We start from the raw sequence: 24,956 nt of genomic DNA, 5'->3' as shown, positions 1-24,956 counted from the left end.
AAATTGTAGAAGTTCCCGCTAGTATGATCAATTTTCCTTCCTATTATGATGGTTGTAACAACTCAATTAATAATAAAAAAAAAGAGTCAATTAATCATATCATATCTTGAGTGCCAAGAAATTATAGAATAAAGAATTAATTTTTTTTTTTTGAGGATGGAAGAAGAGGATGAAGAGACTTAAACTCGTGATCTTTATGTGATATTATATACATAAGTGTCACCTAACAACGCGTGGTTCTCAAAAACTAATATTGTGATATATAAATATACATACAAACGTCATAGAAATCTAGAACTCTTTTTTTGGCCTACCAACAACTTGAACCAACTCGAATGCTTTTGACTTTTGGGTGTTCAAAGAAAACAAAAGCGAACACAACTTAGTCAAAAGGAACCAATCCTAGGCAAAAAAAAAAAGCAAGAAACCATCACTAAAATCAAGAGAGAATCTCATTAGAGAAGGAATGTGGTGATACCCATGAAAGGGTTTACAATATTCTGCTTTTGGTTCTCTCTGTTCTGTGTATTTGTAGTCTCTGTAACTGTTGATGGTGATGAAATCCCTCTAAATGGGACTCTCAAAGATGGAGAAACAATAGCTTCTTCTGATGGATATTTCGAATTGGGTTTCGTCGGTATTGGAGGCTCAAAGAACAGGTACTTGGGGATCTGGTATAGTTTCTCTAATGAAACAATTGTGTGGATTGCGAACAGAGAAGCTCCGCTCAACGATTCATCGGGGCTTTTGAAATTCACACCCCAGGGAGTCCTTCAACTTCTCAATAGCGCAAATAATGTTGTGTGGAATTCAAGCCTATTACGAGGAGCTCGAAACCCAGTAGCGCAGCTATTGGTGACCGGAAATCTTGTTGTTAAAGAAGCAAATGATGACGATGAAGACAACTATTTGTGGCAGAGTTTTGATTACTTGACTGATACATTTCTACCAGCAGTGAAGTTTGGGGTTAATTTGGTTACCAACACTGAATCACTCTTGAGGTCATGGATTAGTCCGGACAATCCTTCACCAGGAAATTCGACGACCCAGATGGATACAAGTGGGTATCCCCAAATCTTTATTAGGAAAGGTAAAGATATTGTTTTTAGATCTGGTCCATGGAATGGAATTAGGTTTAGTGGAATGCCTAATTTAAGCCCAAACCCAATTTACACTTATGAGTTTGTGATGAATGAGAGAGAGATTTATTACAGATATGATCTTACCAATAGTTCTGTTTTTACTCGGATGATGTTGAACAATGAAGGTATATTTCAGCGGCTCACATGGACTTCCCGAACGCAGGGTTGGAATTTATACTTGACAGCACAAATGGATAACTGTGACAATTATGGGACTTGTGGTGTTTATGGTAGTTGTGACATAAACAATTCTCCGGCTTGCGAGTGCTTGAAAGGGTTTACGCCCAAGTATCCAGGAGATTGGGAGTCTGGGGATTGGTCTGGTGGGTGTGTGATGAAGAGTAACATGACTTGTGGGGATGGAGAGGGGTTTAGGAGGATTTCAAGTGTGAAGTTACCTGATACAAGGATGGCTTGGTTTAATAGGACTATTGACTTAAGAGAGTGCGAATTAACTTGTTTGAGGAACTGTTCTTGTAAAGCTTATTCAACTTTGGATATCAGTAACGGGACTGGATGCTTGCAATGGTATGGAGACCTGATTGATATCAGGGAGTACACCGAAACTGGGCAAGATTTCTTTCTCAAATTGCCTGCTTCAGAATTAGGTATGATATCTTGCGTCGCATTATGTTCAATTTGCAGAACTGATTATTAGGGATCATATTATTCATACTGATCTGTAGTTACATTGGTATATACTTCTTGATATCTAAATTAAGTTTGTTAATGCAGATACAAGTAGAAGTTCTGACACAAAGAGAGTAGTGTTGTTCATAGTCATCCCTGTAGTAGCTATGGGATTTATTTTCCTTGGAGTATATCTACTCTTGTTCATGAGGAAAAAGAAGCTCAGGAGAGAAGGTAACAAAGCTCACTTGAAAAAAAGTCCAAAAATCCTTTTTTTAAGATTTTTGTATCTTTCCAATACAGTTTTCACAAGCTTTTTGTAATGAGCTTCTTCGTGGTAACAATGAAGCAACTTAATTGCCTTACATGATAAGAATATTACAGTTTACATCTTTGATTGTGGAAATACGTAGAGTGTAATCTAAAGAGAATGTGCTTCTTCTATGATTTATGGGTGCAGAAGGGATGTCTATGCGTCAAATAGAAAGAGAGTACATGGATGAAAGCCGGCAAAAAGACTTAGAGCTTCCACTGTTCGACTTTACTACCATAGTTACTGCAACTAAAAATTTCTCTGATTATAATAAGCTTGGAGAGGGTGGATATGGACCTGTTTACAAGGTATGGCTTCAATTGCAGTCTTTGAGGGTTTTTGTAGTGTTGGTGTCGGTGTTCACTTACCGTACATCTAATGTTTTTCAGGGCACGTTGAAAGATGGACAAGAAATAGCTGTGAAGAGGCTTTCAAAGGAATCTACACAAGGGCTTGATGAATTCAAGAATGAAGTCCTATGTATTGCTAAACTTCAACACCGAAACCTTGTGAAGCTTCTAGGTTGTTGCATTCAAATGGAAGAAAAGATGTTGATCTATGAATACATGCCAAATAAAAGCTTGGACGCCTTTATTTTTGGTAAGGCTTTGAGCTTGAATATACTTCGATTAACTAGACCGACGAATTAAGCATCAATAGCTAGCGAGTCTGTTACATTGAACTCTTGGTGTCTCCTCCTGCACTGTGATTTCTGATCTTCTGATATGCAAATTTTGATAGATAAGAAGCAAAGTGCATTACTAGACTGGCCTACACGCTTACGTATAATCAACGGGATTGCTCGGGGTCTTCTTTATCTTCATCAAGATTCAAGGTTAAGAATCATTCATCGAGATCTAAAAGCTAGCAATATATTACTGGACTACGATATGAACCCGAAAATTTCAGACTTTGGCTTGGCTAGAAGCTTTGGAGGAAATGAAACTCAAGCAAACACGAAAAGAGTGGTTGGAACATAGTAAGAAATCACATCACTCTACCTTGTAAGTCATATACCCGGCTTGCATTTAGTAACTTTGCTTGAAAAACTTCTTGCAGTGGCTACATGTCACCAGAATATGCAATTGATGGGCTATTCTCATTGAAATCCGACGTATTTAGCTTTGGAGTATTGGTGCTAGAGATAGTGCATGGACAGAGAAACAGGGGATTCTTTCATCCAGACCACAAGCACAACCTTCTTGGTCATGTAAGTTTCTTGAATAACACTATTTCTTTCCTCTGTCGAACATACGATGAACGTTTTATGATTTGTTCAGGCATGGAGACTGTATAAAGAAGAGAGGACTTGGGAATTTTTGGATGATTCTTTAATGAACAGTTCAGACTCTATCATGTTTGAAGCGTTACGAGCGATCCGGATCAGTCTATTATGTGTTCAACAAAATCCGGAAGACAGACCGAACATTTCACAGGTGGTTCTGATGTTGAGCAGCAACATTGCACTGGGTCAGCCTAAAGAGCCTGGTTTTTTCAATGAGAGGAATCCATTTGGACAAGAGTCCTCTTCGAGCAAGGTCGATTCTTGCTCGGCTAATGAAATGACCATTACGATGTTTGCAGCTCGATAGTTGATTTTTTTTTTCCTTCTTCATGTTAATGCTTCAATGTATAAGGGTTTTACCTTTACCTTAATGCTTCAATGTATAATTCTGTTTATACAAATTATTAAAATATATTCAATAGTGAAGTTGTTGGAGATATGGGAATCATAAACAAATAAATGGCTCAATATAAGGAGCACCCAATATGGGTATGTAATTTGATTTGGCCCATAAGGTTGTTATTTATGATAAGGCTCAAATCTCCTAATTGGATTTGAATTGAGCTTATCAGTAAATAACAACTTAATACTATTTCAAATATTAAATAGAATCCAAATACAAATTAAACTCTATCCTAAAAGATCTCTATATTAGGACGGTTGAAGAGTTTTTGACGTACACTTCTAAGAAGTACGTTAGCTGAAGAATTGGATACTTCCAATTCTTGAAACAGAGAGATCAAACACTTGTGAGAAGAGTGTTTATCAAGCTAACCTGTTTTATTGTTTAGGGTATTTGTGCTGTGTAATCGGTGACCGATCGAGTATTGAATCACCACAACCTGAAAGTTCCTGACAATTCACGCTACAAGAGGTATGTAAATTCCGCTGCATACTATCTGCAATTTTAGGTATTTAGCATGTGAAAATGTTGGAGATATGGGAATCATAAATGGGCTAGGCCCAAATAAATGGCTCAATATAAGGAGCACCCAATATGGGTATGTAATTTGATTTGGCCCATAAGGTTGTTATTTATGATAAGGCTCAAATCTCCTAATTGGATTTGAATTGAGCTTATCAGTAAATAACAACTTAATACTATTTCAAATATTAAATAGAATCCAAATACAAATTAAACTCTATCCTAAAAGATCTCTATATTAGGACGGTTGAAGAGTTTTTGACGTACACTTCTAAGAAGTACGTTAGCTGAAGAATTGGATACTTCCAATTCTTGAAACAGAGAGATCAAACACTTGTGAGAAGAGTGTTTATCAAGCTAACCTGTTTTATTGTTTAGGGTATTTGTGCTGTGTAATCGGTGACCGATCGAGTATTGAATCACCACAACCTGAAAGTTCCTGACAATTCACGCTACAAGAGGTATGTAAATTCCGCTGCATACTATCTGCAATTTTAGGTATTTAGCATGTGAAAATGTTGGAGATATGGGAATCATAAATGGGCTAGGCCCAAATAAATGGCTCAATATAAGGAGCACCCAATATGGGTATGTAATTTGATTTGGCCCATAAGGTTGTTATTTATGATAAGGCTCAAATATCCTAATTGGATTTGAATTGAGCTTATCAGTAAATAACAACTTAATACTATTTCAAATATTAAATAGAATCCAAATACAAATTAAACTCTATCCTAAAAGATCTCTATATTAGGACGGTTGAAGAGTTTTTGACGTACACTTCTAAGAAGTACGTTAGCTGAAGAATTGGATACTTCCAATTCTTGAAACAGAGAGATCAAACACTTGTGAGAAGAGTGTTTATCAAGCTAACCTGTTTTATTGTTTAGGGTATTTGTGCTGTGTAATCGGTGACCGATCGAGTATTGAATCACCACAACCTGAAAGTTCCTGACAATTCACGCTACAAGAGGTATGTAAATTCCGCTGCATACTATCTGCAATTTTAGGTATTTAGCATGTGAAAATGTTGGAGATATGGGAATCATAAATGGGCTAGGCCCAAATAAATGGCTCAATATAAGGAGCACCCAATATGGGTATGTAATTTGATTTGGCCCATAAGGTTGTTATTTATGATAAGGCTCAAATCTCCTAATTGGATTTGAATTGAGCTTATCAGTAAATAACAACTTAATACTATTTCAAATATTAAATAGAATCCAAATACAAATTAAACTCTATCCTAAAAGATCTCTATATTAGGACGGTTGAAGAGTTTTTGACGTACACTTCTAAGAAGTACGTTAGCTGAAGAATTGGATACTTCCAATTCTTGAAACAGAGAGATCAAACACTTGTGAGAAGAGTGTTTATCAAGCTAACCTGTTTTATTGTTTAGGGTATTTGTGCTGTGTAATCGGTGACCGATCGAGTATTGAATCACCACAACCTGAAAGTTCCTGACAATTCACGCTACAAGAGGTATGTAAATTCCGCTGCATACTATCTGCAATTTTAGGTATTTAGCATGTGAAAATGTTGGAGATATGGGAATCATAAATGGGCTAGGCCCAAATAAATGGCTCAATATAAGGAGCACCCAATATGGGTATGTAATTTGATTTGGCCCATAAGGTTGTTATTTATGATAAGGCTCAAATCTCCTAATTGGATTTGAATTGAGCTTATCAGTAAATAACAACTTAATACTATTTCAAATATTAAATAGAATCCAAATACAAATTAAACTCTATCCTAAAAGATCTCTATATTAGGACGGTTGAAGAGTTTTTGACGTACACTTCTAAGAAGTACGTTAGCTGAAGAATTGGATACTTCCAATTCTTGAAACAGAGAGATCAAACACTTGTGAGAAGAGTGTTTATCAAGCTAACCTGTTTTATTGTTTAGGGTATTTGTGCTGTGTAATCGGTGACCGATCGAGTATTGAATCACCACAACCTGAAAGTTCCTGACAATTCACGCTACAAGAGGTATGTAAATTCCGCTGCATACTATCTGCAATTTTAGGTATTTAGCATGTGAAAATGTTGGAGATATGGGAATCATAAATGGGCTAGGCCCAAATAAATGGCTCAATATAAGGAGCACCCAATATGGGTATGTAATTTGATTTGGCCCATAAGGTTGTTATTTATGATAAGGCTCAAATATCCTAATTGGATTTGAATTGAGCTTATCAGTAAATAACAACTTAATACTATTTCAAATATTAAATAGAATCCAAATACAAATTAAACTCTATCCTAAAAGATCTCTATATTAGGACGGTTGAAGAGTTTTTGACGTACACTTCTAAGAAGTACGTTAGCTGAAGAATTGGATACTTCCAATTCTTGAAACAGAGAGATCAAACACTTGTGAGAAGAGTGTTTATCAAGCTAACCTGTTTTATTGTTTAGGGTATTTGTGCTGTGTAATCGGTGACCGATCGAGTATTGAATCACCACAACCTGAAAGTTCCTGACAATTCACGCTACAAGAGGTATGTAAATTCCGCTGCGTACTTAAGTTGTGATATTCTACATTGGTATCGGAGCAGGTTGGTTTTTTCTATAGAATATCACAACTTAAGTACGCAGCGGAATTTACATACCTCTTGTAGCGTGAATTGTCAGGAACTTTCAGGTTGTGGTGATTCAATACTCGATCGGTCACCGATTACACAGCACAAATACCCTAAACAATAAAACAGGTTAGCTTGATAAACACTCTTCTCACAAGTGTTTGATCTCTCTGTTTCAAGAATTGGAAGTATCCAATTCTTCAGCTAACGTACTTCTTAGAAGTGTACGTCAAAAACTCTTCAACCGTCCTAATATAGAGATCTTTTAGGATAGAGTTTAATTTGTATTTGGATTCTATTTAATATTTGAAATAGTATTAAGTTGTTATTTACTGTTAAGCTCAATTCAAATCCAATTAGGAGATTTGAGCCTTATCATAAATAACAACCTTATGGGCCAAATCAAATTACATACCCATATTGGGTGCTCCTTATATTGAGCCATTTATTTGGGCCTAGCCCATTTATGATTCCCATATCTCCAACATACTCCCACTCACCCATTATGGGCTTGGGTCTAATCAAGACAGAAGATCTTATATTGCTTGCTAACCTTTTTATGTTTTCATACAGGTAAATGAGCCGTGTGACCTGAAGTACACTTGTTGTGGTATCTTCAAAGTAGAAACCCATGAGGGCCACAATGAAGTGTTTTACCATAACAGTGTGGAAGCCGTGTACTTTTACATACCCCAAACTTGGTTGGTTACACCTTGACCAAGCATTACTCAATCCCTCAAAGAGTCCTGTGCTTGTCAGCTTTGTTTTATTACATGTATTCGCAATATTGTCCTATTAGACATCATTGCCTGGCGCCAGTGAATACAAGCAACTTAGTGTAATCAACTACAGTTTTTCCTTGAGCACTCATATCAATTGGATGTGAATATAGCTCGCTTTCCTAACTATGATCCATTAGATCGTATCATCACATGACCATTAGATACATGTTAAAGTAGCGATCACTATTTCACAACTTTATGACATAGTCTGAAGTCAACTAAGGGTACGAATATAGATTTCTTTTTAAAATAAGAAATCTTGGAACTCACATGATGAGGAAGCAGAGATTAATTCACTCACCTTCCAATTGGTCACTAGCACATGCAGTATGAAATGCATGCTATGGCGGAGTTTCTCTCATTTGTTCATGAATTAAGAGTATATGTCTACTCTCAAATTACACCATACAAGTATTAATTTAGTCGCCTATTTCCTTTGGCGCCCAAATTGAAATTACAAACTTCGCTCGCTATTACCAGCGCCAAAAGAATTTCATACTTGGCTTTCTTTATAGGCTCACGATATATTGTGGATATATCATGTCGATTTCTTTAAAAAAAACCTCATCTTAGCATTTACTAAGGCGATCTATATTTGAATCTTGACCACTCTATAGCGCATTAATCACTTCTAGTGTCAATGTTCAAATTTATCTCATCTTTACTCGCTCCCACTGCGAAAAAGGTGATTGCTCATGTGAGTGAGCCAATCTTGCCTATTGACATATTGACAATATTGTACTTATCTTTTCACAAAATTCATCAAGTGATAAACTGAATAACATTCTCAACATAAAATTAATCATACACATGAGTCTGTGAAAATAATGGACCATTAAAACAAATAATCACATCCTACTTAATCCTAGGGACTTTACATGTGACAAAAAAAAGTCCCTAGATATAGGTTTAGTCAATGGATCAGCTACCATCTGACTGGTAGAGATGTGTTTTAGGACCACCTCATTCTGTGCAATCATTTCTCTGACATAGTGATATTTTATTTGAATGTGTTTGGTCTTTCCATGGTACTTAGGATCTTTAGCATATGCCAGTGCTGCCATACTATCACACCAAATTTTGACAGGTTCTGATACAGACTTAACAACTGACAAATGCTGTAGAAACCTTCTTAGCCAAACTGCCTCTTGGACTGCTGAGCAACAAGCAATGTACTCAGCCTCCATTGTTGACAAGGCATTACAAGTTTGCTTCTTACTACTCCATGAGATAGCTCCTCCATTAAGTATAAAAGCATATCCTGATGTGGATTTGCGCTCGTCTACATCGCCTCCTCAGTCAGCATCACAGTATCCAAACAACCGCAAATCCTTTCCTCGATAAACTAGCATATAGTTCATCGTTCCTTTCAAGTACCTTAATATCCTCTTGACTGCTTTCCAGTGTTCAGGTCCTGGATTCGATTGAAATCGACTTACTAGCCCAACAGCATAGCTTATATCTGGTCTAGTACACATCATTGCATACATAAGACTACCAACAGCACTTGCATATGGTACCCTGGACATTCTTTCTTTTTCTTCCGAAGTCTTGGGCTCCATATTTCGACTAAGGCTCACATTTTTCTCACAAGGAGTGTCAATGGGTTTGCAATTATGCATATTGAATCGCTCTAACACCTTTTTGATGTAAGTCTCTTGGGATAAACCCAAAAACTTTGTCGAACGATCCCTAATGATTTTTACACCTAACACATAACTGGCTTCACCCATATCTTTCATCTCAAAGTTTGATGCCAACCAACCCTTGGTGGTTGTAATCAACTCTTTGTCATTCCCAGCCAATAAAATATCATCCACATATAAGGATAGAATGACCATGCCATTCTTGGATGTCTTAATATATACACAATGATCTTCTTCCATCATTGTGAATCCATCTTTTAAGATGGCTTGATGAAATTTGAGATTCCTTTGCCTAGATGCTTGTTTCAGGCCATAAATGGATTTTTTCAGCTTGCAAACCTTGCGTTCTTGACCCTTGACCTCAAAACCATAGGGCTGATCCATATAGATCTCCTCATCCAGTTCTCCATTTAAAAATGCAGTTTTAACATCCATTTGGAACAAGTCCAAATCCATATGTGCGACAATTGCCAGGATAAGGCTAATTGAGGCAATCCTCACAACTGGTGAGAATGTCTCTTCATAGTCAATTCCCTCCTTTTGATTGTAACCCTTGGCTACTAATCTAGCCTTATATCGATCTATGGTCCCATCAGATTTACGTTTGATTTTGAGAATCCATTTATTCCCAATAGTTTTTCGTTTCGGTGGAAGACTAACCAGGTCCCAGACATGATTTTGTTCCATTGACTCCATCTCCTCTTTCATTGCATCCATCCATTCCTTAGATCTAGCACTAGAGAGAGCGTCTTTAACTGACTTTGGCTCATCTTCAATATCTAGTGGAGCTATCATGAATGCCTCCCCTTCAATCTCAAATCGACGACGAGGGACAGGTTCACGCATAGTCCTTCGAGGTTGAGATTTATCCTGATGATGCTCCACTTGAACATTTTCAGGTACAGAGTCGCTCCTACTGTTCCCAAGAGGTTGAGGTATTTCCTCATTTTCCTCAATTGGGCAACTACTTGCACCATTGTTAGTATCTTCAGTTTCATAGAACTGAAAATCCTTTTCAACCTCCCCTTGAGTAGGGAATTCATTTTCTAGGAATATGACATCTCGTGACTCAATTTCTGTCACCCTACCATCATTGTCTTCTCCAATGAAAACATAACCCTTGGAATGTTCACAGTACCTTATGAAGATACATTTCTTTCCTCGGGCTCCCAGCTTTCCAAATTTTGAAGTGGGCGTATGAATGTAGGCAGCAGCACCCCATGGACGCAAATGCCCTAATTTGGGCTTTTCTCCTGTCCATAATTCATAAGGTGTTGTCGTGACAGATTTCGATGGCACACGGTTAAGTACATAGGCCGCAGTTAACAATGCATCTCCCCAATATGAAATTGGGAGATTAGCTTGCGCCATCATTGATCTTACCATGTCCATAAGGGTTCTATTTCTCCTTTTCGCAACACCATTTTGTTGCGGTGTATATGGAATAGTCGGCTGTCTAGCTATACCCTTTTCATCACACAATTCCTTGAATTGTTCTGATAGATACTCACCTCCACGATCGGTCCTTAGTGCCTTTATGCTTTTGTTTAATTGATTCTCTACCATATTCATATATTTAGTGAAGCATTCCAATGCCTCAGATTTATGGGAGATCAAATAAACATAACCATATCGTGTGTAGTCATCTATAAATGTAATGAAATATGAAGCTCCATGTCTTGCTCTTACATTCATTGGGCCACAGATATCAGAATGAATTAACTGCAAAGGAAAAATGGCTCTTTTTGCTTTTCCAAATGGCAATCTTGTTGCCTTTCCAGCTAAACAATTTTCACATGTGGGCAGTTCACATTTGGCTAATGGGCCTAATAGGCCTTCTTTAGCTAGACGATTAAGTCTATCTTGCCCAATGTGTCCTAATCTAGCATGCCATAACATACTATTATCAGAAACACTAGTAGACGTAGCAACAAAAGATGCAGAATTATTATTCGCATTATTAACGGTATCCAAAACCATTAAACCATCAAGCAAAAAACCAGAACCATAAAATACTTTGTCCAGAAAAAACTTAACACAACCAACTTTGAATTCAAAACGAAAACCCAAATTTAGAAGAACTAAAACAGATAGTAGATTCCGCCTAACTTTAGGGGCATATAAGACATCATGGATGTAAAGGGTGCGTCCTCCTTGCAGATCCAATTTGCAAGTACCGATCCCCAACACTTCAGCATAAGTGTCATTTCCCATGTAAATCCTACGGCTCCCCTTCGGAATGCGACGATAATCTACAAAGGCCGATCTATCCCGAGCTATGTGGTCTGTTGCTGCTGAGTCTACAGTCCAATGATGAACAGTTTCAGCCAACATCAAACTACTAGTCACATATAATTGAGAAAGAATAGAATAGTCTTTACTCACCTTCGCCTCGGGACATTCACGAGCGAAGTGACCCAGCTTGTCACATTTAAAACAAGCCATTTCTGCCTTGTCTTTCTTCTTTCCACCACGCTTTCCACGTTTGTGATTTGGGTACTTTGGGCCTTTTGCATCATATTTTGCTTTCTTTGGGCCCTTACCCTTACCCTTATATCCTCCTTTGCGTTTGTTGGACTGGGCCACATTTGCCTCAGAGTTGGGCTTATCACCTATAAGACGGTCCTCTTCCAGCTCCACATGTCTAGAAACATCATCAAAAGTAACAATGCCTTCATTGTGAGTGAGATTTACCCTCATATGTTCCCACGAGGGTGGCAAAGATCGAATCACAGCTTGCACCTGTTGTTCATTTGTCAACACGTGCCCAGCCTCTGCCAACTCACTAATCATGTTAGACATTAAGGTCAGATGCTGCCTCATAGTTGTATGCGGGCGCTTCACAAACCTCTCAAAGTTGAGGGTGAGATGGCGCAATCTAGTGGTAGTAGTACCTCCAAACTGCAGCTTCACAGCATCCCACACTGCTTTTGCCGTCCTATGCTTCTCAAAACGTAGCATTAGATCATTACGCATACTACTGAGCATCAAAATGCGAGCAATGCGATCCTTGCGCTTGAAAGCTACATATGCTTCCTGGTCCCGTCTATGTTGCGCGGTGGTGCCTTGTGGCGGTTCCACCATTGGTTGAGTCACAGTTTCAAGATTATCTTGCTCTTCAAGCAGATATTCAATCTTACGACGCCAAATGTCGTAATTCTTGTCAGTCAGCTTATCACCCTTGTTCAGGTCAGCGACAATGCTTTTTGCAGCAGCCATAACTCTCTTGTCAAAGAAAATTAATTCACATTTAGAGTCAAGTACAATATTTATTGTCACACATTATTGTATCATGTCTCAAGCTAGACATATCATACAGTATCTCATATGCTAAGAAAAACAATATATATACTTGTATATAATCAATTTTAAGTAGCATACTTCTACCATACTAGTCCAACTTAAATAGATCAATATTGGAATATTGTAAAATAATATCTAACGCAATAACATAGGAATATTATAAAACCAATATCCAACACAACTGACTATGAAAAGTCTCAAATAAATTAAATGCATAAAATTAAAATTGCTCTCTTATAATCTTAGTTGCGCCCTAAAATGATGAGAATAATCATTAAAATTAATAAATTCTTCAGATTATCTTGCGGCTCCGCATCTAACATTGGCTCATCCATGTTGGCCACCTCTGGCCCATCATGCATGCCCTCAGCCGTGATGTCCTCATCCATAGTGAGATCAATGATCTCAGGAGTCACTCCAATCCCATCATGCATGCCCTCAGCTGCGATGTCCTCATCTGATACTAGATCGATGATTTCGGGGTCAGACTCAATATTTATGACTGACCTAACTGAGTCATCACTGTCAGACTCACTGTTAAGATCAATCTCTTCGTCTATCTCATCATCTGAATCAGATAATGCGGAGGGGGTTGCACCATGATATTCTCCCCATGCTAAAGGCTTGACATCCAGTGGCTCATCATACTCTAGGTTATCCATACTCTAAAAATAAGTATAGAATTAGGCAGCAATCAAACAATTTAATTTAGCAAAAAAAAAAAATTTATATGCAATTTATGTCCAATTCACTACATAAAACATGCTTATTCCCATAAAAATTCAGAAAAATAATATAAACATAATTTTTTATTTTATTTTATTTTTATATATAGGCATTCACTCTCTCCCACGTACAGCCCAGTTGGAACTAGATTTAATTTTGCAAATGTATATAAACATTTGGGCCAAAAATAGGTTGCAGCCCAGTCCAGTGTGTGGCCCAGTTTGCGCGCGGCCCAACCAGTTGAGCGCAGGTCATCCCAGCCCAGACCCGGATCCAGATCCAGTTCAGAAGTCTTCACTTGGGCCCCAGGGGCCAACTCCTAGCTTGCTGTGGGCAAGCCAGTGAAGAACCAATCACGGGCCCGACCATATTGGCCTTGGATCATTTACTAACTTCTAAATGGATTTGAATTGAGCTTATCAGTAAATAACAACTTAATACTATTTCAAATATTAAATAGAATCCAAATACAAATTAAACTCTATCCTAAAAGATCTCTATATTAGGACGGTTGAAGAGTTTTTGACGTACACTTCTAAGAAGTACGTTAGCTGAAGAATTGGATACTTCCAATTCTTGAAACGGAGAGATCAAACACTTGTGAGAAGAGTGTTTATCAAGCTAACCTGTTTTATTGTTTAGGGTATTTGTGCTGTGTAATCGGTGACCGATCGAGTATTGAATCACCACAACCTAAAAGTTCCTGACAATTCACGCTACAAGAGGTATGTAAATTCCGCTGCGTACTTAAGTTGTGATATTCTACATTGGTATCGAAGCAGGTTGGTTTTTTCACATGCTAAATACCTAAAATTGCAGATAGTATATATGCATATTTTCTGTTTTTTATTTAAGTACCTTAGATATGCATATTAAGGTTTGATTTGCTGTTTTTGATACAAACGATATCTGATTTGCATGAAATTTTGTGTGTGGGTTACAATAAATATTTAGATTTATCCCTGCGAATTTCATGTTGATATGTGCAATAAAAAAAAAGGCTGAACCTAGCAAAGTGCCCCGAAACTTCTTTATAATACAATTTTTTAAGCAGATAAAATTAGGCTTTGATTTTGATATGTATGGAAAGATTATTTAATCATCTTTCTATCGATATATTATTTGCCTAATTTGGATGTGTAGGTTAAAAGTTATGATACTTAAAATTTTTCTGGACTTGATTGAAATTATTTTATAAAACTGGGTTTTAGTGATACTGGGCTTTTAACCCAAGTGGGGGCTTTGAGGAGTTGGAACACTTGCCAATCATGTGTGGTTGGGCTGTTGATGCAATTTACTGGCCGCGCATTCCATGTTAGAAGTTAGTAAATGATCCAAGGCCAATATGGTCGGGCCCGTGATTGGTTCTTCACTGGCTTGCCCACAGCAAGCTAGGAGTTGGCCCCTGGGGCCCAAGTGAAGACTTGTGAACTGGATCTAGATCCGGGTCTGGGCTGGGATGACCTGCGCTCAACTGGTTTGGCCGCGCGCAAACTGGGCCACACACTGGACTGGGCTGCAACCTATTTTTGGCCCAAATGTTTATATACATTTGCAAAATTAAATCTAGTTCCAACTGGGCTGTACGTGGGAGAGAGTGAAGGCCTATATATAAAAAAAAAAAAAAAAAAAAAATTATGTTTATATTATTTTTCTGAATTTTTATGGGAATAAGCATGTTTTATGTAGTGAATTGGACATAAAATGCATATAAATTTTTTTTTTTTTTTGCTAAATTAAATTGTTTGATTGCTGCCTAATTCTATACTTATTTTTAGAGTATGGATAACCTAGAGTATGATGAGCCACTGGATGTCAAGCCTTTAGCATGGGGAGAATATCATGGTGCAACCCCCTCCGCATTATCTGATTCAGATGATGAGATAGACGAAGAGATTGATCTTAACAGTGAGTCTGACAGTGATGACTCAGTTAGGTCAGTCATAAATATTGAGTCTGACCCCGAAATCATCGATCTAGTATCAGATGAGGACATCGCAGCTGAGGGCATGCATGATGGGATTGGAGTGACTCCTGATATCATTGATCTCACTATGGATGAGGACATCGCGGCTGAGGGCATGCATGATGGGCCAGAGGTGGCCAACATGGATGAGCCAATGTTAGATGCGGAGCCGCAAGATAATCTGAAGAATTTATTAATTTTAATGATTATTCTCATCATTTTAGGGCGCAACTAAGATTATAAGAGAGCAATTTTAATTTTATGCATTTAATTTATTTGAGACTTTTCATAGTCAGTTGTGTTGGATATTGGTTTTATAATATTCCTATGTTATTGCGTTAGATATTATTTTACAATATTCCAATATTAATCTATTTAAGTTGGACTAGTATGGTAGAAGTATGCTACTTAAAATTGATTATATACAAGTATATATATTGTTTTTCTTAGCATTTGAGATACTGTATGATATGTCTAGCTTGAAACATGATACAATAATGTGTGACAATAAATATTGTACTTGACTCTAAATGTGAATTAATTTTCTTTGACAAGAGAGTTATGGCTGCTGCAAAAAGCATTGTCGCTGACCTGAACAAGGGTGATAAGCTGACTGACAAGAATTACGACATTTGGCGTCGTAAGATTGAATATCTGCTTGAAGAGCAAGATAATCTTGAAACTGTGACTCAACCAATGGTGGAACCGCCACAAGGCACCACCGCGCAACATAGACGGGACCAGGAAGCATATGTAGCTTTCAAGCGCAAGGATCACATTGCTCGCATTTTGATGCTCAGTAGCATGCGTAATGATCTAATGCTACGTTTTGAGAAGCATAGGACGGCAAAAGCAGTGTGGGATGCTGTGAAGCTGCAGTTTGGAGGTACTACTACCACTAGATTGCGCCATCTCACCCTCAACTTTGAGAGGTTTGTGAAGCGCCCGCATACAACTATGAGGCAGCATCTGACCTTAATGTCTAACATGATTAGTGAGTTGGCGGAGGCTGGGCACGTGTTGACAAATGAACAACAGGTGCAAGCTGTGATTCGATCTTTGCCACCCTCGTGGGAACATATGAGGGTAAATCTCACTCACAATGAAGGCATTGTTACTTTTGATGATGTTTCTAGACATGTGGAGCTGGAAGAGGACCGTCTTATAGGTGATAAGCCCAACTCTGAGGCAAATGTGGCCCAGTCCAACAAACGCAAAGGAGGATATAAGGGTAAGGGTAAGGGCCCAAAGAAAGCAAAATATGATGCAAAAGGCCCAAAGTACCCAAATCACAAACGTGGAAAGCGTGGTAGAAAGAAGAAAGACAAGGCAGAAATGGCTTGTTTTAAATGTGACAAGCTGGGTCACTTCGCTCGTGAGTGTCCCGAGGCGAAGGTGAGTAAAGACTATTCTATTCTTTCTCAATTATATGTGACTAGTAGTTTGATGTTGGCTGAAACTGTTCATCATTGGACTGTAGACTCAGCAGCAACAGACCACATAGCTCGGGATAGATCGGCCTTTGTAGATTATCGTCGCATTCCGAAGGGGAGCCGTAGGATTTACATGGGAAATAACACTTATGCTGAAGTGTTGGGGATCGGTACTTGCAAATTGGATCTGCAAGGAGGACGCACCCTTTACATCCATGATGTCTTATATGCCCCTGAAGTTAGGCGGAATCTACTATCTGTTTTAGTTCTTCTAAATTTGGGTTTTCGTTTTGAATTCAAAGTTGGTTGTGTTAAGTTTTTTCTGGACAAAGTATTTTATGGTTCTGGTTTTTTGCTTGATGGTTTAATGGTTTTGGATACCGTTAATAATGCGAATAATAATTCTGCATCTTTTGTTGCTACGTCTACTAGTGTTTCTGATAATAGTATGTTATGGCATGCTAGATTAGGACACATTGGGCAAGATAGACTTAATCGTCTAGCTAAAGAAGGCCTATTAGGCCCATTAGCCAAATGTGAACTGCCCACATGTGAAAATTGTTTAGCTGGAAAGGCAACAAGATTGCCATTTGGAAAAGCAAAAAGAGCCATTTTTCCTTTGCAGTTAATTCATTCTGATATCTGTGGCCCAATGAATGTAAGAGCAAGACATGGAGCTTCATATTTCATTACATTTATAGATGACTACACACGATATGGTTATGTTTATTTGATCTCCCATAAATCTGAGGCATTGGAATGCTTCACTAAATATATGAATATGGTAGAGAATCAATTAAACAAAAGCATAAAGGCACTAAGGACCGATCGTGGAGGTGAGTATCTATCAGAACAATTCAAGGAATTGTGTGATGAAAAGGGTATAGCTAGACAGCTGACTATTCCATATACACCGCAACAAAATGGTGTTGCGAAAAGGAGAAATAGAACCCTTATGGACATGGTAAGATCAATGATGGCGCAAGCTAATCTCCCAATTTCATATTGGGGAGATGCATTGTTAACTGCGGCCTATGTACTTAACCGTGTGGCATCAAAATCTGTCATGACAACACCTTATGAATTATGGACAGGAGAAAAGCCCAAATTAGGGCATTTGCGTCCATGGGGTGCTGCTGCCTACATTCATACGCCCACTTCAAAATTTGGAAAGCTGGGAGCCCGAGGAAAGAAATGTATCTTCATAAGGTACTGTGAACATTCCAAGGGTTATGTTTTCATTGGAGAAGACAATGATGGTAGGGTGACAGAAATTGAGTCACGAGATGTCACATTCCTAGAAAATGAATTCCCTACTCAAGGGGAGGTTGAAAAGGATTTTCAGTTCTATGAAACTGAAGATACTAACAATGGTGCAAGTAGTTGCCCAATTGAGGAAAATGAGGAAATACCTCAACCTCTTGGGAACAGTAGGAGCGACTCTGTACCTGAAAATGTTCAAGTGGAGCATCATCAGGATAAATCTCAACCTCGAAGGACTATGCGTGAACCTGTCCCTCGTCGTCGATTTGAGATTGAAGGGGAGGCATTCATGATAGCTCCACTAGATACTGAAGATGAGCCAAAGTCAGTTAAAGACGCTCTCTCTAGTGCTAGATCTAAGGAATGGATGGATGCAATGAAAGAGGAGATGGAGTCAATGGAACAAAATCATGTCTGGGACCTGGTTAGTCTTCCACCGAAACGAAAAACTATTGGGAATAAATGGATTCTCAAAATCAAACGTAAATCTGATGGGACCATAGATCGATATAAGGCTAGATTAGTAGCCAAGGGTTACAATCAAAAGGAGGGAATTGACTATGAAGAGACATTCTCACCAGTTGTGAGGATTGCCTCAATTCGCCTTATCCTGGCAATTGTCGCACATATGGATTTGGACTTGTTCCAAATGGATGTTAAAACTGCATTTTTAAATGGAGAACTGGATGAGGAGATCTATATGGATCAGCCCTCTGGTTTTGAGGTCAAGGGTCAAGAACGCAAGGTTTGCAAGCTGAAAAAATCCATTTATGGCCTGAAACAAACATCTAGGCAATGGAATCTCAAATTTCATCAAGCCATCTTAAAAGATGGATTCACAATGATGGAAGAAGATCATTGTGTATATATTAAGACATCCAAGAATGGCATGGTCATTCTATCCTTATATGTGGATGATATTTTATTGGCTGGGAATGACAAAGAGTTGATTACAACCACCAAGGGTTGGTTGGCATCAAACTTTGAGATGAAAGATATGGGTGAAGCCAGTTATGTGTTAGGTGTAAAAATCATTAGGGATCGTTCGACAAAGTTTTTGGGTTTATCCCAAGAGACTTACATCAAAAAGGTGTTAGAGCGATTCAATATGCATAATTGCAAACCCATTGACACTCCTTGTGAGAAAAATGTGAGCCTTAGTCGAAATATGGAGCCCAAGACTTCGGAAGAAAAAGAAAGAATGTCCAGGGTACCATATGCAAGTGCTGTTGGTAGTCTTATGTATGCAATGATGTGTACTAGACCAGATATAAGCTATGCTGTTGGGCTAGTAAGTCGATTTCAATCGAATCCAGGACCTGAACACTGGAAAGCAGTCAAGAGGATATTAAGGTACTTGAAAGGAGCGATGAACTATATGCTAGTTTATCGAGGAAAGGATTTGCGGTTGTTTGGATACTGTGATGCTGACTGGGGAGGCGATGTAGACGAGCGCAAATCCATATCAGGATATGCTTTTATACTTAATGGAGGAGCTATCTCATGGAGTAGTAAGAAGCAAACTTGTAATGCCTTGTCAACAATGGAGGCTGAGTACATTGCTTGTTGCTCAGCAGTCCAAGAGGCAGTTGGCTAAGAAGGTTTCTACAGCATTTGTCAGTTGTTAAGTCTGCATCAGAACCTGTCAAAATTTGGTGTGACAGTATGGCAGCACTGGCATATGCTAAAGATCCTAAGTACCATGGAAAGACCAAACACATTCAAATAAAATATCACTATGTCAGAGAAATGATTGCACAGAATGAGGTGGTCCTAAAACACATCTCTACCAGTCAGATGGTAGCTGATCCATTGACTAAACCTATATCTAGGGACTCTTTTTTGTCACATGTAAAGTCCCTAGGATTAAGTAGGATGTGATTATTTGTTTTAATGGTCCATTATTTTCACAGACTCATGTGTATGATTAATTTTATGTTGAGAATGTTATTCAGTTTATCACTTGATGAATTTTGTGAAAAGATAAGTACAATATTGTCAATATGTCAATAGGCAAGATTGGCTCACTCACATGAGCAATCACCTTTTTCGCAGTGGGAGCAAGTAAAGATGAGATAAATTTGAACATTGACACTAGAAGCGATTAATGCGCTATAGAGTGGTCAAGATTCAAATATAGATCGCCTTAGTAAATGCTAAGATGAGGTTTTTTTTAAAGAAATCGACATGATATATCCACAATATATCGTGAGCCTATAAAGAAAGCCAAGTATGAAATTCTTTTGGCGCTGGTAATAGCGAGTGAAGTTTGTAATTTCAATTTGGGCGCCAAAGGAAATAGGCGACTAAATTAATACTTGTATGGTGTAATTTGAGAGTAGACATATACTCTTAATTCATGAACAAATGAGAGAAACTCCACCATATCATGCATTTCATACTGCATGTGCTAGTGACCAATTGGAAGGTGAGTGAATTAATCTCTGCTTCCTCATCATGTGAGTTCCAAGATTTCTTATTTTAAAAAGAAATCTATATTCGTACCCTTAGTTGACTTCAGACTATGTCATAAAGTTGTGAAATAGTGATCGCTACTTTAACATGTATCTAATGGTCATGTGATGATACGATCTAATGGATCATAGTTAGGAAAGCGAGCTATATTCACATCCAATTGATATGAGTGCTCAAGGAAAAACTGTAGTTGATTACACTAAGTTGCTTGTATTCACTGGCGTCAGGCAATGATGTCTAATAGGACAATATTGCGAATACATGTAATAAAACAAAGCTGACAAGCACAGGACTCTTTGAGGGATTGAGTAATGCTTGGTCAAGGTGTAACCAACCAAGTTTGGGGTATGTAAAAGTACACGGCTTCCACACTGTTATGGTAAAACACTTCATTGTGGCCCTCATGGGTTTCTACTTTGAAGATACCACAACAAGTGTACTTCAGGTCACACGGCTCATTTACCTGTATGAAAACATAAAAAGGTTAGCAAGCAATATAAGATCTTCTGTCTTGATTAGACCCAAGCCCATAATGGGTGAGTGGGAGTATGTTGGAGATATGGGAATCATAAATGGGCTAGGCCCAAATAAATGGCTCAATATAAGGAGCACCCAATATGGGTATGTAATTTGATTTAGCCCATAAGGTTGTTATTTATGATAAGGCTCAAATCTCCTAATTGGATTTGAATTGAGCTTATCAGTAAATAACAACTTAATACTATTTCAAATATTAAATAGAATCCAAATACAAATTAAACTCTATCCTAAAAGATCTCTATATTAGGACGGTTGAAGAGTTTTTGACGTACACTTCTAAGAAGTACGTTAGCTGAAGAATTGGATACTTCCAATTCTTGAAACAGAGAGATCAAACACTTGTGAGAAGAGTGTTTATCAAGCTAATCTGTTTTATTGTTTAGGGTATTTGTGTTGTGTAATCGGTGACCGATCGAGTATTGAATCACCACAACCTGAAAGTTCCTGACAATTCACGCTACAAGAGGTATGTAAATTCCGCTGCGTACTTAAGTTGTGATATTCTACAGAAGTCTAATTATAATTCTCTCTAATGTCAATCATCACATGTCCAAGAAAATTATGGTTGTGATCTGTTACTCACATTATATATTCTGCAACTGGATCGGGTTACTTTTTCGATATTACTATTTTCTAAAAATTTCTTAAAAAATAATAAATGATAATTATGAATGATTTTATCTAATGTTGTATTTTATGTTAAATAAAAAAAAATCAAATTCATTGAATAACATGCACGAAAAATCTGAATGGCCTTAAATTATTGTATGTAGGAGTGTCTTAACATATTTTTTTAAAGATCTAAATAGTTGAATACATGATCCAACTGTCAAAATCTTACATACTTTTTATTTAATATTTTGAAAATTTTAGAAATTATTTTATTAATAGAACAGCAGCAACGGCCCACTAATCCATTTATTTGGGCTTTGGCCCGTTATCTTATTTTCTGGGTTCCACAAAAAGAGGGTACATCACGGTGTGGACTTGTTGAGCAAAACAGAGAGGAAGATTGTGGGCCCATCTGGGGAGGTTTTGGTTCCTTTATCTTCCAAAATCCTACGAGCCCATTTTAATACTTTTGACCAACAATGGCCCAAGGATAGGGGAGACACTAATCTTTGGCCTAAAAAACACACGTTGACTGGTTTTGGCCATAAACCACCTCTTATAGACTTCACTACAAGAAAGACATAATTAGGGATCAAAGCTATGAGCTCAAGTAAATGTGTTTTGGACTTTGGAGGGTGGTGAAAACCAAAAGAGAATCTAAGGAGGAATATTTAAGTTGGTTATATCTCCGAGCTTAGGGAGGATGCATATCATTAAGGTTGAGAGTTTGATCCACTTTTGAGAAGGGGTTAGGAGTCTTATTTTCACTTGCATGAGTTTCGGACCAATCTTACATGTCATCAACATAATACGGACATTTCTAGCGACTCGAGATTTGCACCCTCTCAACTATCCGAATGGCATGTTGGGTGATTTCTCGGTTAAAAAAAACAAATGAGAGAATAAACTAAGACACCAAGGAATCAATTACCTCTTCACATTTTATAGATGCTGTTGATGTTCTTAGTATATGTAAAAGAAACTTTTATGTGTTATATGTATAAAGATTGAAGGATAGTAGAATGGTAAAGGTTTTGGACTACCCTAAGGACCACTCAAATTCAAGTCCTACTACTTATCATATATAATACATAGGTCAAGGATGGACTCTTGGGGTCTTTGATATAGTCTCCTAATTTGTGTTAATTTTTTCCTTAATTATTTTTTCTAATTTGATTTTATCAATAACTGAAAACACCTTTTTCCTTGATTCTCTCCTTAATAATGAACATAATCTCGTTTCCTTGATTTACTGGAAAAGGATCCCAACGTTTCTCTTTTTTTGGATATATAACAATGGAGAAAGCTTTGGTTTAGATATATATATATTTTTTTGACAAAGAAAGACAAATAAAAAACACTGCAAAATTCAGACAGTGTTCTAAGTGTGCAAAGATCACTGATACAGAGAGAGTATTTTGGGCTTATTTTATTATGAGGACGACGTAGCCGATTTACTGCTTGCACACAAGAGGCAAAGCCATGAATCGTCTTAAAGAGAACGATCTAATTCGTAACTCAAGCCATTTGTTTCAATTTGCTGTTCAATCTCCTTATTTTGCAGATTCTGAAGTAATATCTTTAACAGATGCAAGTCCCCAGCCAATGCTTTCTGGCGTGCTGGCTCCATGTTACGCCGGAACGAGAGTCAGTTTTGCATGTCAGGACCTGACGGGTAAAAGAGCAGCTCTAGCCTCCTTGGTTGGGTTCCGTTCTTTCCCTCAAAAAGAAATGAAATTTCTTCCCTCTTGGCTTAGTTGAAAAGGAGCTACCACTCTGGACCGGTCGAAGTGATGGGAGGAGCTGCCTGGTGTGGCTGCTGATTTTAATGCTGGTTAGGACAAATGATTTTGTTTCTTGCATGCCCTAATTGGAGTGGGGCACAGGTTAAAGTGGTTTTGTATTCGTATTGGATTTAATGGATTGTCTAAAGGACAAGTTGCAGCATTATTTGCGATAAAAGAGAAAGAAAGAAAGAAAGACGTTTGTTTTTGTATATGGGCGAAATAGTGCTTAATTTTGAAATGTTACTAAGAATCTCTTTTATGATATGATGGTTATAACCTAAACAGGTTTAATGATCGGGCACCGGTTCCCCCGAATCCCTCCCTGGGGCCATTATTGGTCGTACGTGTTGCCTTAAAGTTTTTTTTTTTCCCCCCCTGTTGTCTCCTTTAAAGTGTCTTTTGTTTGATCTAATAATGGGTTCGAATATTTTGTATTCATTGTCCTATAAAAAAAAGAAAAAAAATAAATAAAGGAACTTTGTTTATCTGATAAATACAGGTACTTAAAAACATGATATATATATATATATATATATATATATATTCATTATACATATGGTACATAACATTGTCTCCTTTTGATGCATAATTAGAACTACCTCGATTAATTAATTCATTGGAACATGAACATCTAATCAATCATTCCATCCGGTAGTGCTGCTTGGATCCATCAAAATTCAAACCAGGACTTAACCTAAACATGAGACTGCAAAACTCCATCTGACTCAAAGCACCATCTCCATCCAAATCACCTTCCATCAACATGCACGCTATCTCAGCATCTCCAATATCATGCAAACCTAATATCACACAATTCCTCTTCAAGCTCTCAAAAGTGATGACTCCCTTACTAGCATCCATAAGCAGCTGGAACCCGTAGCAAAGCTCGAGCATAAACCCTTCTGCCCCCAAACCCGCCATCATCGACGGAAAGTAGTCTTGGAATTCATCTCCAAAATCAAAATCCATAGTTGATCTTCAATGCCAAAAAATAAATTAAAGAGAGTAATAAAAGTTGATATTGTTTGCTTGTAAAGCAAAGTAGACAAGAAAAGAGGGGTGGTACTACGTATAGAGTGAAAGTGAAAGCTTGTGAGACATGTGAGAACACATATGTTGAAGAGTGAGTGAGTGAGTGAGGGAAGAGGAGCTGCTTATATAAGATGAAAGAGTGGCCTTTAAAGGTACCTAGCTATGGTTATAGATAATTAGAAATAATTGCTTTGAAACAATTTTGAGTTTTGTCCCTTACTGTCAACGTTTTCCACCTTTCATTTTTGAATTCTGTGAATATATTCTTTCCTTCTTGGAAGCTTCATCGGATATACAAAAGCATGTTTCATGTATGATACACATTCCTGAAGTCACCAGTTAATTGAGGGTTTGTCGTAATTTACCAAGTATGTAAATACTTCCATAGTTTGTTAAAATTACAATGATATTTAAAACACAAGAATTTTTTTTAATTATTTTCGTAACTAAGTTTTTGAAAATTTTATCATGATAAATATTATTATTTTTTAGTTATTAATTTTTTT

At 37.6% G+C, this 24,956-nt stretch overlaps 2 protein-coding genes across 2 annotated transcripts; one reads left to right on the top strand and one right to left on the bottom strand.

Moving 5' to 3' along the window:
- The first annotated feature begins 394 nt into the window (after positions 1–394).
- Positions 395–21,587, top strand: LOC119988920 (G-type lectin S-receptor-like serine/threonine-protein kinase At4g27290). The gene is made up of 8 exons (XM_038834175.1): positions 395–1,750; positions 1,878–2,006; positions 2,233–2,393; positions 2,475–2,685; positions 2,827–3,064; positions 3,145–3,295; positions 3,366–3,797; positions 21,532–21,587. Exons 1-7 carry the CDS (start codon positions 481–483, stop codon positions 3,675–3,677), a joined length of 2,472 nt encoding a protein of 823 aa, XP_038690103.1. The 5' UTR covers positions 395–480; the 3' UTR covers positions 3,678–3,797; positions 21,532–21,587.
- Positions 21,588–23,987: 2,400 nt separating this feature from the next.
- LOC119990146 (calcium-binding protein KRP1-like) lies at positions 23,988–24,538 on the bottom strand. The gene has a single exon (XM_038835992.1). It carries the CDS (start codon positions 24,385–24,387, stop codon positions 24,058–24,060), a length of 330 nt encoding a protein of 109 aa, XP_038691920.1. The 5' UTR covers positions 24,388–24,538; the 3' UTR covers positions 23,988–24,057.
- Between the last annotated feature and the right edge of the window lie 418 nt (positions 24,539–24,956).

The sequence above is a fragment of the Tripterygium wilfordii genome, chromosome 21 (genome assembly GCF_013401445.1).
Source record: "Tripterygium wilfordii isolate XIE 37 chromosome 21, ASM1340144v1, whole genome shotgun sequence".
Lineage (NCBI taxonomy): Eukaryota > Viridiplantae > Streptophyta > Magnoliopsida > Celastrales > Celastraceae > Tripterygium > Tripterygium wilfordii.
Note: the sequence above shows the minus strand (reverse complement) of the source record. Positions and strands in the feature narration are given on the sequence as shown.